Source organism: Cyprinodon variegatus, unplaced genomic scaffold (genome assembly GCF_000732505.1).
Source record: "Cyprinodon variegatus isolate N-32 unplaced genomic scaffold, C_variegatus-1.0 Scaffold615, whole genome shotgun sequence".
Taxonomy (NCBI): domain Eukaryota; kingdom Metazoa; phylum Chordata; class Actinopteri; order Cyprinodontiformes; family Cyprinodontidae; genus Cyprinodon; species Cyprinodon variegatus.
The window spans coordinates 327,248-341,287 of record NW_015151068.1 but is presented as its reverse complement, the minus strand read 5'-3'; the positions used below and the strand labels follow the sequence as shown (position 1 = coordinate 341,287).

Sequence of the window (14,040 nt, the reverse complement as noted above, 5' to 3'; positions counted from 1 at the left end):
TCAACCAACAGAACGCATCATTGCTCTTCTTGGGCACTCATTCAAAGCGCCCCTTAAGTGTAGCGAAATAACCAATTGTATAATGTTGCTAGGGAAAATTAATAAATATTTGGTCAATCATAAAAAATTATGGGTTTTGGGCTCCTGGAATTTTTGCCCCTGTCCGACAGGTAGGACTGATTAAAAGCACTTTTTAGAAAAGGCAAAGAAGAATGAACAATCTGGGATTCACAAGGAAAATAATAAAATACTGAACTTTTTCTAGATGTTTGTTAATTTGCAACAAAAAATAAACTCTTAAACACATTCTCAGAAAATAAATAGTTTTAAGATATTAAAAGTATAAAACTGACTAATAGTTTCTCCATTATTAAATGGGCACATTATTATTTTTAGGTCTGTGACACCATATTGGAGCATGCAAAACCCATATTTACCTTCACAAAGCCTCAGAAGGGCAACGTTTATGTACAAAAAGTAAACCTGTACATGACATTTTTGTTTTAATAAAGTGTTTTTATATATTTTTTTGTTGTTGGCCTTCATATCAGTATAATTGTGTGATGTACATCTATTTTGAATTTATAGTCCCCCCCTGAAGAAAACTCCACCAGTCTCCGCTGCACTGGACTGGTTTCAGTCGAAGCATTTTCAAGTGAAGCCACTTCTGAGAACATTACATGGAAATCAGAGCTGCTGTCATTTAAAACAGATCAATTTATAAGATTGCTAATGAGACAAAAGTCTTTTCCACTCCTTTATTGAAAGCTTGCAATACCAGTTATTTAACCAGCAGGGGGCAATATAGAGCTACATTTATTCTCCAAGAGTAAAACTAATTTCTCAGCAGCTGTTTGTATAATCACTAATAAACCTACAGTTATATGATCAAAAAATGGTGAACCGCCTCACTGACTTCACTGGGGGCAAACTACGCTTATTGGGAGTGATTTCACACTTTCTACAAATATCCCCCTCTATGAGGCAGTCATGAGATGAAGCTCAATGATGAGCACTCATAAAATCTGCCCTGTCGACCTTCACATGCTGCTCCCAGTCTTACAGGATCTCAACTCCTTTGGATTCAGTCAGATTATGTGCCGGCGGCAGAACCACCGCCTCCATGTGTGTAACATAGGAGCTAATCACCATAACACTGAACTGTTTGTGTGATTTCATTTTGTGCCTGAAGCAAAGCTGCCATACTCACACCCCCACCAAACTCTGCTTCAGCCTTGGTTGCCCTCTCACATCCTTGTTTGTTGCTGTTCGTGTCCTCGGTGAAACCTGCAGGATATTTATAAACCGTTTGTTCTCTTTTCAACAACCTCACTCTTGTCCTTATGTTTTTATTTTTCTTTAGATGGACAGAAACCGTTTATAGCTTTATAAGCCTGGGTCAAATTTAGTTTGTTGAATGTCTCATGATCACCCCCATAAAAGGTCATCCTAACTTAATAAACTGGGATTTTTTTATGTTTTTATTTTATCCATCAGAGCTGCTTGTTTTTTTTTCCCCCAAGGTTTTGGGTTATTTTTGTTTCAAAACATATTTATACGATACAAGGAGCAGCAGGTGGGCGTATCATGTAACCTTGAGAAGTCTAAGAAGGTATTAGTGGAGGAGAATATTAGATGATGGCTAATCCAATGGCATGCTTTGGACCGTGACATTTTATTCAAACAACATAAACTCCCAAGAGTTTATTTTGCAATGGACTTTTTGCAGTTTTGTTTTTAGCGCAGTTTCCCTTTCAAAAGTAAGCAACCCCAGCCTGGTGTCTGTCTGCCTGTTCTCCCTGTGTTTCTGTCTGTTCTCTCTGGGTACTCTGGTTTCCTCCCGCAGCCTAAAACCATGAATATGCCTCTAAAATGCCAAAAACTGAGCATGTACCTCTGTGTCACCCTTCTGTTGGAGATAGCTATCATACAGAGGAGGTGGGATCCAGAGGGAGTGACTGACTTTTAAAAGAGGGGTGCTGGGAAGATGAGAAAAAGACATCAGATCATGAAAATAAAAAAGATAAACTCCTGATTAAAACATCAAATGTGTGGCGATTACTTTCAGACCCCAAATTGAATCATATTTATACTTTTAGTGAGTCGATAAGTTTCCTTTTTGATGTTCGAGATCGGCCTGTTTTCCAGTGTATTCCTGTTTTTCTGACTGACCGGCTGGATGTGCTCTCTTCATCCTCTGACATGGGAGCTGGCTCGGACCTCGTCTGCCTGGCTGTGTGTTTCCAGGATGGGGCTGCCTTTTACAGCTGCCTTTTGTATCTCTGCTTCCGTCCCTTTAAACTTCATTTAGCCTCGGCAGATGGCCGCTCACACTGAGCCTGGTTCTGCTGGAGGTTTCTTCCTGTTAAAAGGGAGTTTTTCCTCTCCACTGTCGCCACAAGCATGCTTAGTGTGAGGGATTGCATTTGAGTCAACGAGTCGATGCAATTAACTGCTTTTCCTTAGATAGAAACTTTGAATCAATTTCACTGTATGATCTGGTGAACTGTAAAGTACCTTGAAAAGACGTGTTGTGAATTGGCGCTATAGAAATAAACTGACTGAAATTTGGCTTTCTGCTGTACTGATAATCCTTTTCAGAAGCAAAACATTTCTTCTCTGGTTAGTTGTAGCTCATCTACAAAGGGATTAAAGGATTTCCTCTTCACTGTTGGGCACAGATATAAACTGAACCACCGATTGCAGGAATAATCCCGTTTCACTTCGGGTGCAGTTAAAGGTACTGTTGAATTGCAGAAAGAGTTTCCCAGGTTAAATTTCAAGTCAGGGTTTTTTTTGCTGGAGTTTGCATTTCATTTCCCAGCCTGCATGGATTCTCTTCTCTTTCCTCTAACAGGCTAAAAATCATCCATGGTAGGTTTATGTAGTGTTACTGAATCGCTCTTAGATATGTGTTTAAACATGTTTTTTTTTTTTCTTTTTTGCCTCTGGTGGATCTCTAACCTACCCAGGGAGTACCTCTCCTGCTGACCACTGGAGACAATCATCACCATGACAACCCTGCAGGGCAGTTATAGATGATCGACAAAGGAAAAATACAGGAAAAAAAAAACTCCTCTTTCGCAAATATTGAGGCAGGGCTGAAAGAGTCACAGTGCGGCTTTACTGGTCAGCCGACCATCAGTCTTTCTACTAAGTAAAATGAAAATATAGTAGTATTAATTGTAGAATGACCCAAAATATAGATGTACATTTAACAATTATAGATTGATAAAATTATATTAAAATTATATGACACAGACTGCATGACTAGCTTTGCTTGTTGGGCTTTGAGATTATAAAAGTATTTCATTGGATTTGTATAAGAAAACTATATATATATAGGTTATATATGAAGGTTGCTCTCGGATCCAACACATAGAAAAAGGCATCCAGAGCGGAACCACACAGAGGGCCATTGTCCTCAGCTATTTCCCCCAACATTACCAACAGAACCATGCACGTACGCACGTCTCCCAACGTGACCGCACACACCCCCCTGAGCGTCGGGAGCGAGCATGCGGCACACCCCCCTGACCGCCGGGAGCGCGCCTGTGGCACACACCCCTCTGATTCTGCTGTGTCTTCACTCACAGGACGGAAGTGAGTCCATTTTTTTCCTCTCAGTCTGATAAGAGCGGCTCGAGGAGCTGCAGCTCGTGCAACACGCGCCGTAAGTAAGCGCAGACGCTGCGTGTCCGATGCGTTGCAACGAAAACAAAACAGAAAAGGAGGTAAGTGAGGAGCCGTTGGAGCTAGCTACTCTGTTTTTCTGCTCCCTTTGAGGTGAGGAGAGGGGGGGAGGAGGAGGGGGGACGGAACCCTGCGCATTCCTCCACACGGAGAGACAGACTGGACCCGCGCGAGCCCAGCTTCTATGACGGTGACCCGGAGCTCCCTGCTTGGATGAATAATGCACGCGCTCCGTGTCCGCGGCTCGCGCTGAGAACACTCCAACGGCTGTCGGCTGTGCGTGACGCCCTCTGAAGGGAGCCCCTCATGGTGGAGCCCAGGCCGGTCCGGTCCAACTGGTTCCCCACACGGTGAGAGGCAGGAGCGGCGCACTGTCCGGAGGTCTGGCAGCTGCTGCGGGGCCCTGAAGTCATGCTGTCTGCTCGGTGGGGGAGGAGAGACTTCGCTTCCAGGACCTCAGCACCCCTCCACTTTTAGGGGACTCTTCCCATGTATAAACATTTTCTAAATATCTTATTAGAATCCTGCTGATTCTCGCTCAATCATTTTCCAAATAGAGATGAGCCTAATAATCTGTTTTTATTTAGCTATGAAGTAACAATGTTTTAATTATTTTGATGCCTCCTTGATTTTTGCATCTAATCAAAATAATCAGATTTAAAAAGTGAGTTGAACTGACTGAATACCTCAAGGATCTACCTCAGATGCCCCAGTTTGTCCAGCCTAACCAGCTGACACCGCCTCAGATGAATACCTCAGACTTATTTTTTCCCACACATGTTGTGAGCTGATGTTTCTGCTACAGATGGCTTCGTTCCCAGATTCCGACCTGCAGACCTGTCCGGTCTGTAAGGAGCTGTGTGGCTCCTCTGCTCCCATCTCCTCCAGCTCCTCTACCTCATCGTCCTCCTCTCACACCTCAAACTCCTCCAACCACCCCACCAAAAGGCTCCACGTCCTGCCTTGCCTGCATGCCTTCTGCAGGCAGTGCCTGGAGGGGCAGCGCAGCCCCGGTGACCCCCTGAAGCTGCGATGCCCCACCTGCGACCAGAAGGTCTCCATATCCGAGGCCGGGGTGGACTCCCTGCCTTCCTCCAACTTCCTCTTCAGCAACCTGTTGGACGTGGTGGTGAGCTCGGAAGAGAACATCCAGAACAAGAACGGCCACCATCACCTTGGGGGGTTGCTTGGGGGCTCCTCTGGCTTCCACCCTTCACACGGGGGCCTGCTGCACACACAGAACATGGGGGAGCCTCAGTGTAGCTCCTGCGATGAGGAGAACCCAGCCACGTCCCATTGCCTGGACTGCCAGGAGTACCTCTGCGACAACTGCGTCCGAGCGCACCAGCGGGTGCGGCTGACCAAAGACCACTTCATCGAGCGCCTGGGTGAGAGCCTCCACCTGAGCCGGGTCAACTCCAACAATAGCAGCTCTGGCCAACCGGGGGTGTCCGTGTCCCTCGCCCAGTCCCTGCAGAACAACTTTGCCCTGCTGTCCCTGTTCCAGGACAGGATGAGCTACTGCCAGCACCATGACAATGAGGTGAGTGGTGCAAGTGTCTCCAAATTGGTCACAAAGTGTTTATATCAGTGGAATAAACATCAAACTAACCGTAAAGCTACTTGCATCAGTCCTCCAGACACACTATACAGTGCTATAGTGTGCAGCACATAACCCCTGCTGTGAGCCATATGGCCCGAGGTTCAAAGGGAGCTGAGTGGCTCTTCACCTAGTTCCCTGGAGAGGGGCAGGCACGTGTGTTGAGCTGGATTTTCACACACGCACGCAGACCCTTCATCCATACAAACACTTATAGGCATAGACCAATACAGAGTCTGGTTAATCTGTACCACACCATCCATTCAGAGGGAGAGAGAGGCCCCTGCTGTAACTGCACAACACATGTTTCTGAAATGTTTAAAGGTCCTGAGCTGGCGATGGATCAATGTTTTTTTTTTTCATTTTTTCCCCTTATATTAAGACAAATTTAAAATTTGGATACAAAAAGTGATTTTGTGCATCATGTATCCTGAGGCTAATATTACCGTCACAGATTATGAAAGAAGATAACAGCTTTGTCTTGTTTTAGGTTTATTTTAAGAAGAATAACAAAACAATCAAAAGATTGGTTTGGTTGTTTGTTTGCAATATTTGTGGTTACAGCTTCTGTTGGAGGAGATGCAGCATGGATGAGCTCCTGTGGAAAGATATTTAGTCTTTTAGGTGTTGTGTCCACATGAATCATGTGTGTCAACCTTTTATCTGTGACCTTTCTGAAAGGATGATGATGTAGATCATCACTTTCTGTAACTGAAGCTGTGTTTACCTCACAAGAGTCGTCTGCGCATGCCTGGCTGGTATGCTGTGTTTCTGTGTCACAGCGCCACCAATTGGCCCGACCTATATATCAGGGACCTGCATTTTTACAAAGATGATGATGTCAAATGAAGATCAGAATTGATCCTTTTTACATTTACTGCTTTATTTGACTAGATTCCTTCACAGTCTGAAAAAGGGAGAATTTTGAGTCATGCTTTTGTTTTTCTCAGGTCTGGTTTTTGCTTTATTTGCATTTCCCAGTTAGAACTGCAAAAACAAAACCCTATTAAGCATCCCCCTGACTTCTTGGTCAGTTAGGCGGTCCGATCAGACAAGTCAGCCCCCAAAACCAACTATATTCGCTCCCAGAGTGGATAAGTTTGAACCTGCCTTTCCCATTTCTGCCACGATGCTCCATGATATGCATATTTAGCTACACACTGGCTGTGTCCGAATGTCCGCCCCCATCACTATACAGCACACTATATATTGGTTATGCCATTTTTAGATGAGTGTCCGTACGTCTAGTGGATGAAGAGGTAGTGTACTTGAAATTCCCACAATGCACCTTGAAAAGTAGTGAGCTCTCCTTGCAACGCATTATGGGATTTGTTGCTAAAGTAGCCCGCTGTCGCTACCCAACAGTAGCGGCAAATAACAAAGATGGTGCAGCCACTTTGTGGGGAGGAAGAGTCATGTGACCAACGGGGAGTGAAAAGTAGTGATCATCTGTCTGAATGGTCAGTTAACTGAGCTCACTATATAGTCCCTGCACTATATAGTGATTGTGGTATCTAGGGATTATGGCGTACGTCGAGACACAGTTACTGTGTAAGAATGTTCGTCCTAATCCTAATCCCTATATAAGGCACTATATAGTGGTTACGCCTTTTTAAATAAGTGTCTGAGTGTCTAGTGGATGAAAAAGTTGTGGACTCGAAATTTCTTACAATGCACCTTGAAAACAATTGATCGTCCATGATCACAAGACGAGCAGATATATCCTAGAATGATTTGCAAGAGCTCTCCTTGCAAAGCATTATGGGATTTGTTGTCACAGCAGTGCCAGCAATGGATTAGGGCGGCTGTTCGTACACAGCCTGTGTGTTTGTTCATGCTAACCAATGCAGCCTACGGAAAGCCAACTGGTTCAAAACCACTTGACTTTTGACAACATGTGACTGATATGCGGTTTGTCTCCTGTTTGCACGTCATCCTCAAAATGTTAATTTTTCGCACTCAGTTAAGGCGTTGATAACGTGTTGAGAACAGGTCAATTATGTGTGAATTAGGTGTTGACAAGGTGAAGACGTTGATTTCGTGGGATTATCAGCCATTCAGCCAATTGTCCAGTCTCAAGTGGCAAATGTCATTTTTTTGTTTCCCATTGGCTAAAAATAAACAACTGCGGACGGTTTGCCTTCAACTATTTTAAAATATTATCCTTGTTTCTTACCTTTGTAGGAAAACCACCCCTTATTCAAAAAATAAAATAAAATCTGTAAATAGTCCTTTTAAAAAAAAATGTCCCAAGAATATCGGTGGACTTTGGTGTCACAGTTCTGTTGTACACCCTCTATTCTTAGCTCTCTCATTTGTTTATTGTTTACATCCTACTTCTTTCTACCCTCTTTAGTTAAAATTATTATACCTTAACATATTTTTCTGTATGGATACCATATTCGACTTGTGGATATAAACACATCCGCAGCTGTAAACTAATGGCATTATTCACAGTATTTCAAAACACCAGGGGCTCAAACGGACTTCACGTTCTGCTTTAAGGTCAATTTATGCTTCTGATGCATAGCCTCTGCAACCGTAAAATCTGTCTCTTGACCACGCCCCCCGTGCAGAGGTTTTGCAACGGTCGTCTGGCACCTCAAAAAATCCTGACTACACGCCGGACAGTCGTGGAAGACCTCAAGCGGGAGTGCGCAGACAAAAAGCAGCTGTGATTGGTCCTTGGTATGCCTTTCCAGCTGTCTGTCTGGTTGTGCTTGTTGATTCGGTGCCGGGGCGCGCCATTTTTAAAAACCGAGGAACAATGGACAACTACAACGAAAGGTTAATCGAGGAGGTTTGGAAGTACAACCACTTGGATGATGCCTCAGACAAATTATATATCCTCTTTGTTGTCTAGCAACTCTAGATCCATCTCTGTGACCATGTCTTGCAGATGCGACGTTGTTGTTTCGGAACACTCTTGCCGGCGCCATCGAAGTTCTCTTGACCATCTACTGAAGTTCTTAAATAGGCTACCCCTTGCGCTTTGGCAGGAAACTGCTGTGTGTCCCTAGAAATTCCAGCAAAAGCATACCAGCAGAACTGGTTCCCGACCAGACCCAAGCGACATTTGATGTGCGGTTGCAGAAGTATAATCTGCCCTTTAGTGTCTAAAAGCTCTAAACAGGAAGTATTGGTTTCCAAACTCATTATCAACATAATTTTTTCTTTTAGAAAAAAAATCTGTAAAACTCAATTGTTTTCCTACTTTAAACTATATCCACTGTTTTGCAGATGCGGCGTTCTTATAATGTATATCAAAAATGTAGAAATTCTAGAATGAAAAAAGTTTGCATCCATCTGTGTATCTTTTATCTCTTCAGTGATCAATCAGTCCTTCTGAACTTGCTTCCATTGCCTGCAGTGAAAAAATGCTTCGTATTAAATGGTTTAGATTTCATGTTGGTCTTTCTCGTCGTATTGACCCCTCAAAGATCTTTACACTAGAGCCTTGTTCACTCAGTAGCACTCACTAACACGCTCAGATTCATACCCCGACACGCAGATTGGTGGGCTACTGGGGGTTAAGTGCCTTGCCCAGGGGCACATGTGACAGGAGGAAGCTGGAGTCGAGTCCATCCATCACGAGTTGAACTTGCATTCATTCGTTTTTCCTGTCATTCTTTATTCCTTATGAACCGTTGTTTCCCTCTGCTTTAAGTTTATACTATACAGATCGGCTGAAACATAAAGAAAAGGTTGAAAAATAGCAACACGTAGGTGTGAAAAAACGTGTCTGAGTCGTGATACGAGGATGGATTTATGATGTATGTTTGCCCAATTAAGCCAGTTAATCGAAAGGAAAAAGTCAACGTTGTGTTAACATTTTTTACATCGCCGTTGACTGTGGTTACAATCTATTAAGTTACGAAGGCATGTGGCCCTCACTGCCCGGGTCTGCAATTAAACCCTGCCGACCCAGCAGGATGCCACTCATTGTTAACAGGAACTCACTAAATCGACTGGTGCAGCCCACCATGAAGTTATATGTGCTCCATGAGTTAAGTGGGTTCAGGAAGGGTTGGCATCATGAAAACTTACTCTGCTGCTCCCCCTTTTTTACTCCCCCTCTCTTTCTTTTTAGAAGCCTCATAACATCTCTAACAGGAAGGCAGCACTTTGGAGATTAGATTGAACCATTAGGTCAGGAGAAGGCTAAACTTTTCTGACTGATGAAGTGTGTATAGCTTGTAAATCTGGACAGCTTGAAATCATTTTCTTCTTTGACTGTCCTGAACTGGGCTTGGATTGTGGCATTAAAACCTGACCAGGTTAAGATGGTAGTTGGATTAGATTTTTGTGAGGATAACTTCCAGGGTGTTAATTAAACTAAATTATAATCCAATAAAAGATTGGCAGTCTGTCGGAGTTTTGATTTGTAGAAATAGTGATCCGGGTTTAGAAATGATTGTTCCAGAGTGTCCCAGCTCAAGGTAAAATAACAAAATAAACATGCTACCGCAGTAAAAGAGCTAGCACCAGATGGGATTTCATATTTTTATTATAACATCCTTCATGTTAACTTTTTTATTTATTTATTTGGACTTTCTGTTGGAAATATCAGTTTAGAATGTTTGAGAAAGTAACAATCATTTGGAAATCTGATGTTTTGGCGTCGCCCCCTACTGGCTTGGGGTGGTACATGAGTGTACAGATATATATTTTTTGAAAACGCTGAAATTCCAAACCATCTGTATACAGTATCTGTTGACTATCTGTTGGTTTTGCGATGCTGTGGGATGCAATAATTTTTATTGACTATATCGGTGTAGCATTTTTAAAAATATGGCGGATATAGATATCGACCCAATAGTGTATCCAAACAACTCATACATACTTTTATTCATTTTGTTGGACTGAATGTTGGAAAAAGCTTAAAGAAATACACATTGGGAAGATTTAATATATTTGATGCAGCTGCGTGTATTTTATAGTTGATATTTTAGATGCTGGACAGTTATTATTGGATCCTTTTTTTATGATATCGGGTAAATTTCCAATATTTATATCAGAATTGAGACATATCTAGTGGATTTTATGTAACCATTTTGATTTTATTAGCAGCATAATATTTTTAATTATCAGGTCTTGCAGCCGTTGGAAACAATACTTTTCTTTTTCCTTGTGTCCTGCAGAACCAGTTAAAACCAGTTGTAGGACTGGTCTTGGTTCAGCAATGAAACTAGTTTGGGAAACAGGAAAAAAATAATGTTTTGCCGAGTCTGTTAAATGATTGATCTTGGTTCTTTAAGGTGAGTCATTTTCGCAGCAACAAAAGCTGTTTAATTTACCAGTTTACTCATTAGTTTTTTTTTGTTCACCCCCCCTCCTGCTCCCCCCCCCCCTCCCTTTATCACCACCAGTCCACTGCCAGTAAATAGGTGGGTTCGGTTTCCCAGTAAGGGCCTCATTTCCCACTCAGTCACTGTTCTTAAGCCTTGGGGGGAGGGAGTGACACAGGAGAGGGCTTGTCTTTCTCTACCTGTGAGAACGCAGAAAACAAGGCTGTTGTCCGTCAACCATCTCTGTCTGTCATGTTAACATTTTTTCTTATTTATTATTTATTTTGACTTTCTGCTGGTTTGGTTGCGCAGTGCTGGACTTCCCTAGATTCTGCATGTTTAAAATCTCCGATCACGGTGCGTTCAGGTTGCTGGCTATTTTTCAGTTCTTTTTGCTGGGGCAGCTTTTTATTTTATTGAAGTCCTTTGAAGCTTTATTTTTGGTTGAACAAGAACTCCTCTAAACTACTTTATATCCCAACTGTAACAATGAAGTTGAGCAGCGTTCTGACAGTCTGGTCTAAGCCTTCTGATTAGCTCAATGCTCTGGTTCTTAACGGCTTATTGACTCAAAGCGTCCCATCCTGTTGAAAAGATTCCTGTTTTTATTCTATTATCACAACAGGGTGTGATGAATAAAACTTTATCAAACTAAATTATTAAACTTAATGAATGAATGAATGAAAAGCCTAGTAAGTTTGTTTACCAATGATGTTATAGCCAATCTGTCACATCTACTGTATGACTTCATAAATACTTAGAAAACATGTTAGCCTTATCAAAATAAATGTAATAATTAATTGTTAATAATGGATCTATAAAAAGTGTTGAGCTTTGTATAAGTTAATGTCCATGATCATAAAAGGATAACAAGAAATGTGTTAATTTCTTTGTCCCCAACTAATTTCTTTCACTTTGCAACAATTTAAGCGTAGATCGACATGAATATATCATATCTAAAAGACAATATAACTCCTTCAAAGGTTATCCTTGGTGATATGACCGGATGATAAACATGGTAGGACGCCAGCTTTAAAATCTAGGGGGAGTGTTGGCCTAGTGGTTAGGGTATAGAGCTTGAAATCTAGATGTTCTGCTTTCTAGCCCCACTCCCACTGCCTCCACTCTGGGTTCCTGAGCAAAGCCCCTTAACCCCACACTGCTCCCTGGGTGCCGCACAATGGCAGCCCCCTATTCCCCAAGGGGATGGGTTAAATGCAGAGGTAAATTTCTTCAATGTGAGATCAATAAAGTTCAATTATTATTATTATTGCCCAGATGGTTTCAGCCCTACACACCCCCTCGGCTGGAAACCTTCCATTCTTTATCATTTCGCTCTTTATTCCAGATGAAGCACAAACTGTTTCAGCCTTTATTTTATTGCACATTTCAATTTAATTTCAGTCTTTATTATTCAAGGACAATACAGAGGAAAGCTTTTTAGGTTCTTGTCTGTCTTTAAAGAAAAATCTTTTGTAACAGAAGAAAAATGAGTCCTGGGATGGAATGATACCAAAGTATAATAGAGGCCAAATAAAAGAGCAACACAACCTAGTGCATCAAGAAGTGGAAAGTAAAATATAGATATAGGTGTTTTTATCCAGGATAACCCAGCTCTACCATTTTACGTGACGATAAAGTTGGTGGGAAGTTTGATCTCAGAGTAACAAACGGCTTAAACACCAAAAGACCGCAGTCAACAGAAGCAGGAATAAAGCTCTAAAAAAACAATTTAAACTAAAAACTTCTGAAATTAAGTTACTTTTGAGAGGATTTCATGAAGACTGCACTGATTCCAGCCCCCACCCTAAAAGAAAACCGAGTACAGACTGGCTAATAAAGTGGTTCACCAGAGCGACATCCTTGCCACCTTTCTCCCTCTCCTCGCACGGACAGCCAACGGGCTGAGCATCCCACGCTGGGTGAGAAGTTGAAATGGAAAATTGGATTACATCAAAGAGCGTCCTCTGCTCACTGTGATGTCACGCTCCAGCATACAAACACACGCAGGCTCCATCTGAAACGCACCTAATGATATGTTAATCCCACCAAATGTGTCCCTGCGCCTCAGATTAAACCGTTCTGGTCGTGCTTACGTGCGCGGGCCTCGCGGCGCCGAACGCGGACCTTCCTTTATGGGAGAGGAGGCGGGGGGTTGCTGGGCGATGGGCTCTGAGAATGTGCCCGGCTTTTTAAAGATTAGGTGAAGTTGAACTAATCAGTTTGATTGCCTTTGTGTCTCCTGAAGGGCCCAGTTTATGTAGCTTTAACTTAAGACGTTGGACCCTCCAGGGAGGTCCTAGGATCTTGATGTACGTCGCCTCACATTTCTACATCTCTCCTCTTATTTGTTTTTTTATTTTACTGCTCCGGTTATCTGTTTCTTTTGTTAAAGGGTATCACTTAAAACATTTGCCCGCTCGGTCACCGGTGGAGAATGTTTGGACGGAAACCTAACCCAGCTCCGACGCTGATACAAGTCTGGAGGAATTCCTGTAACCTGAGTTTTATACCTCCTGGCTTCTCTTTTCCCTTCTCTCCCTCTTTCGTTCTCTCACACACATGCTGGGTATTTCCTCTGTAGGCTCCTGCCTTTCTCGTCAGCCAGCTCTGTCTGTTTTCTGTCAAAGACCAAGGGGGGCTTTATAGATACAGAAAAACCTCCTCAACATGATTTAGCAGCTGTTGCAGTTGAAGGGGCTCTGCGTTACACTTCGTCACCGCTGGAAGCATCTCTGGGAGCCGGTGGCGGTAGTTGCATCTCCCATCTGTAGATAGTTATCTTCTGAAGAGGATATTGTGTGCGTGTGTGTGTGTGTGGCAGCAGATTTCTATTATATGAAGTTGGACTTCCAGGGTCTTAATGTGCACCATGTGCCCAGTAATTAGAGAGCGTTCCTTGTTTCCTGTGTGTTTGGTTTAGGCCAAATGGAAGCGTGCACAACCGCGTCGGAAGCTTTGATGTCTATTTCAGGACTTTTTTCGCCCGTATAAATTTTATGGATCGAAAGGAAGGCATTTATCACATTCTCTTTGACAACGGGATTTAGAAGTAGTTGGGAAGCCGGAACCTGTGCCGCTTCCTACTGAGCACTAGGGCCCAAAATGGGATTTTAATTGGCCATTATTTGACCTCGCTCCCTAAAATTGTTCTGCTAACACTTTAAAACTTTTGACCCGTATTTGCGGATGCGTCACGGAGGACACAGATCAGCTTTTTAAGCTGGACTGATCTGTTTGGTGCTACATTTTAGATCATTTTAGGTATTTATGCCAAAATATTAAGACTCAGTTTAGGACTCAGGCTTTGGCCTTAAAGTGGCACAGAGCGTCTTTTTTTTCCCTCCAGCTTTATGTGGAGCGAGGAGCTCTGCTGATGCGGGTTGTTTACCCCGTCGGGGACTAAGAATAGCTTCATTGTGTTTCCACACGTGGACATTTGTTACCTCTCAGCGCCTC

At 42.8% G+C, this 14,040-nt stretch overlaps 1 protein-coding gene across 2 annotated transcripts in view; it reads left to right on the top strand.

Moving 5' to 3' along the window:
* The first annotated feature begins 3,578 nt into the window (after positions 1 to 3,578).
* trim71 (tripartite motif containing 71, E3 ubiquitin protein ligase) overlaps positions 3,579 to 14,040 on the top strand; it is a 40,176-nt gene continuing 29,714 nt past the window's right edge. The window contains exon 1 of one of the 2 annotated variants that reach the window (XM_015392936.1): positions 3,579 to 5,236. In XM_015392936.1, coding sequence (XP_015248422.1) covers positions 4,484 to 5,236 — 753 coding nt within the window. In that variant the 5' untranslated portion in view covers positions 3,579 to 4,483. The remainder of the gene's footprint in view (positions 5,237 to 14,040) is intronic. The other variant, XM_015392937.1, reaches the window with a different exon arrangement.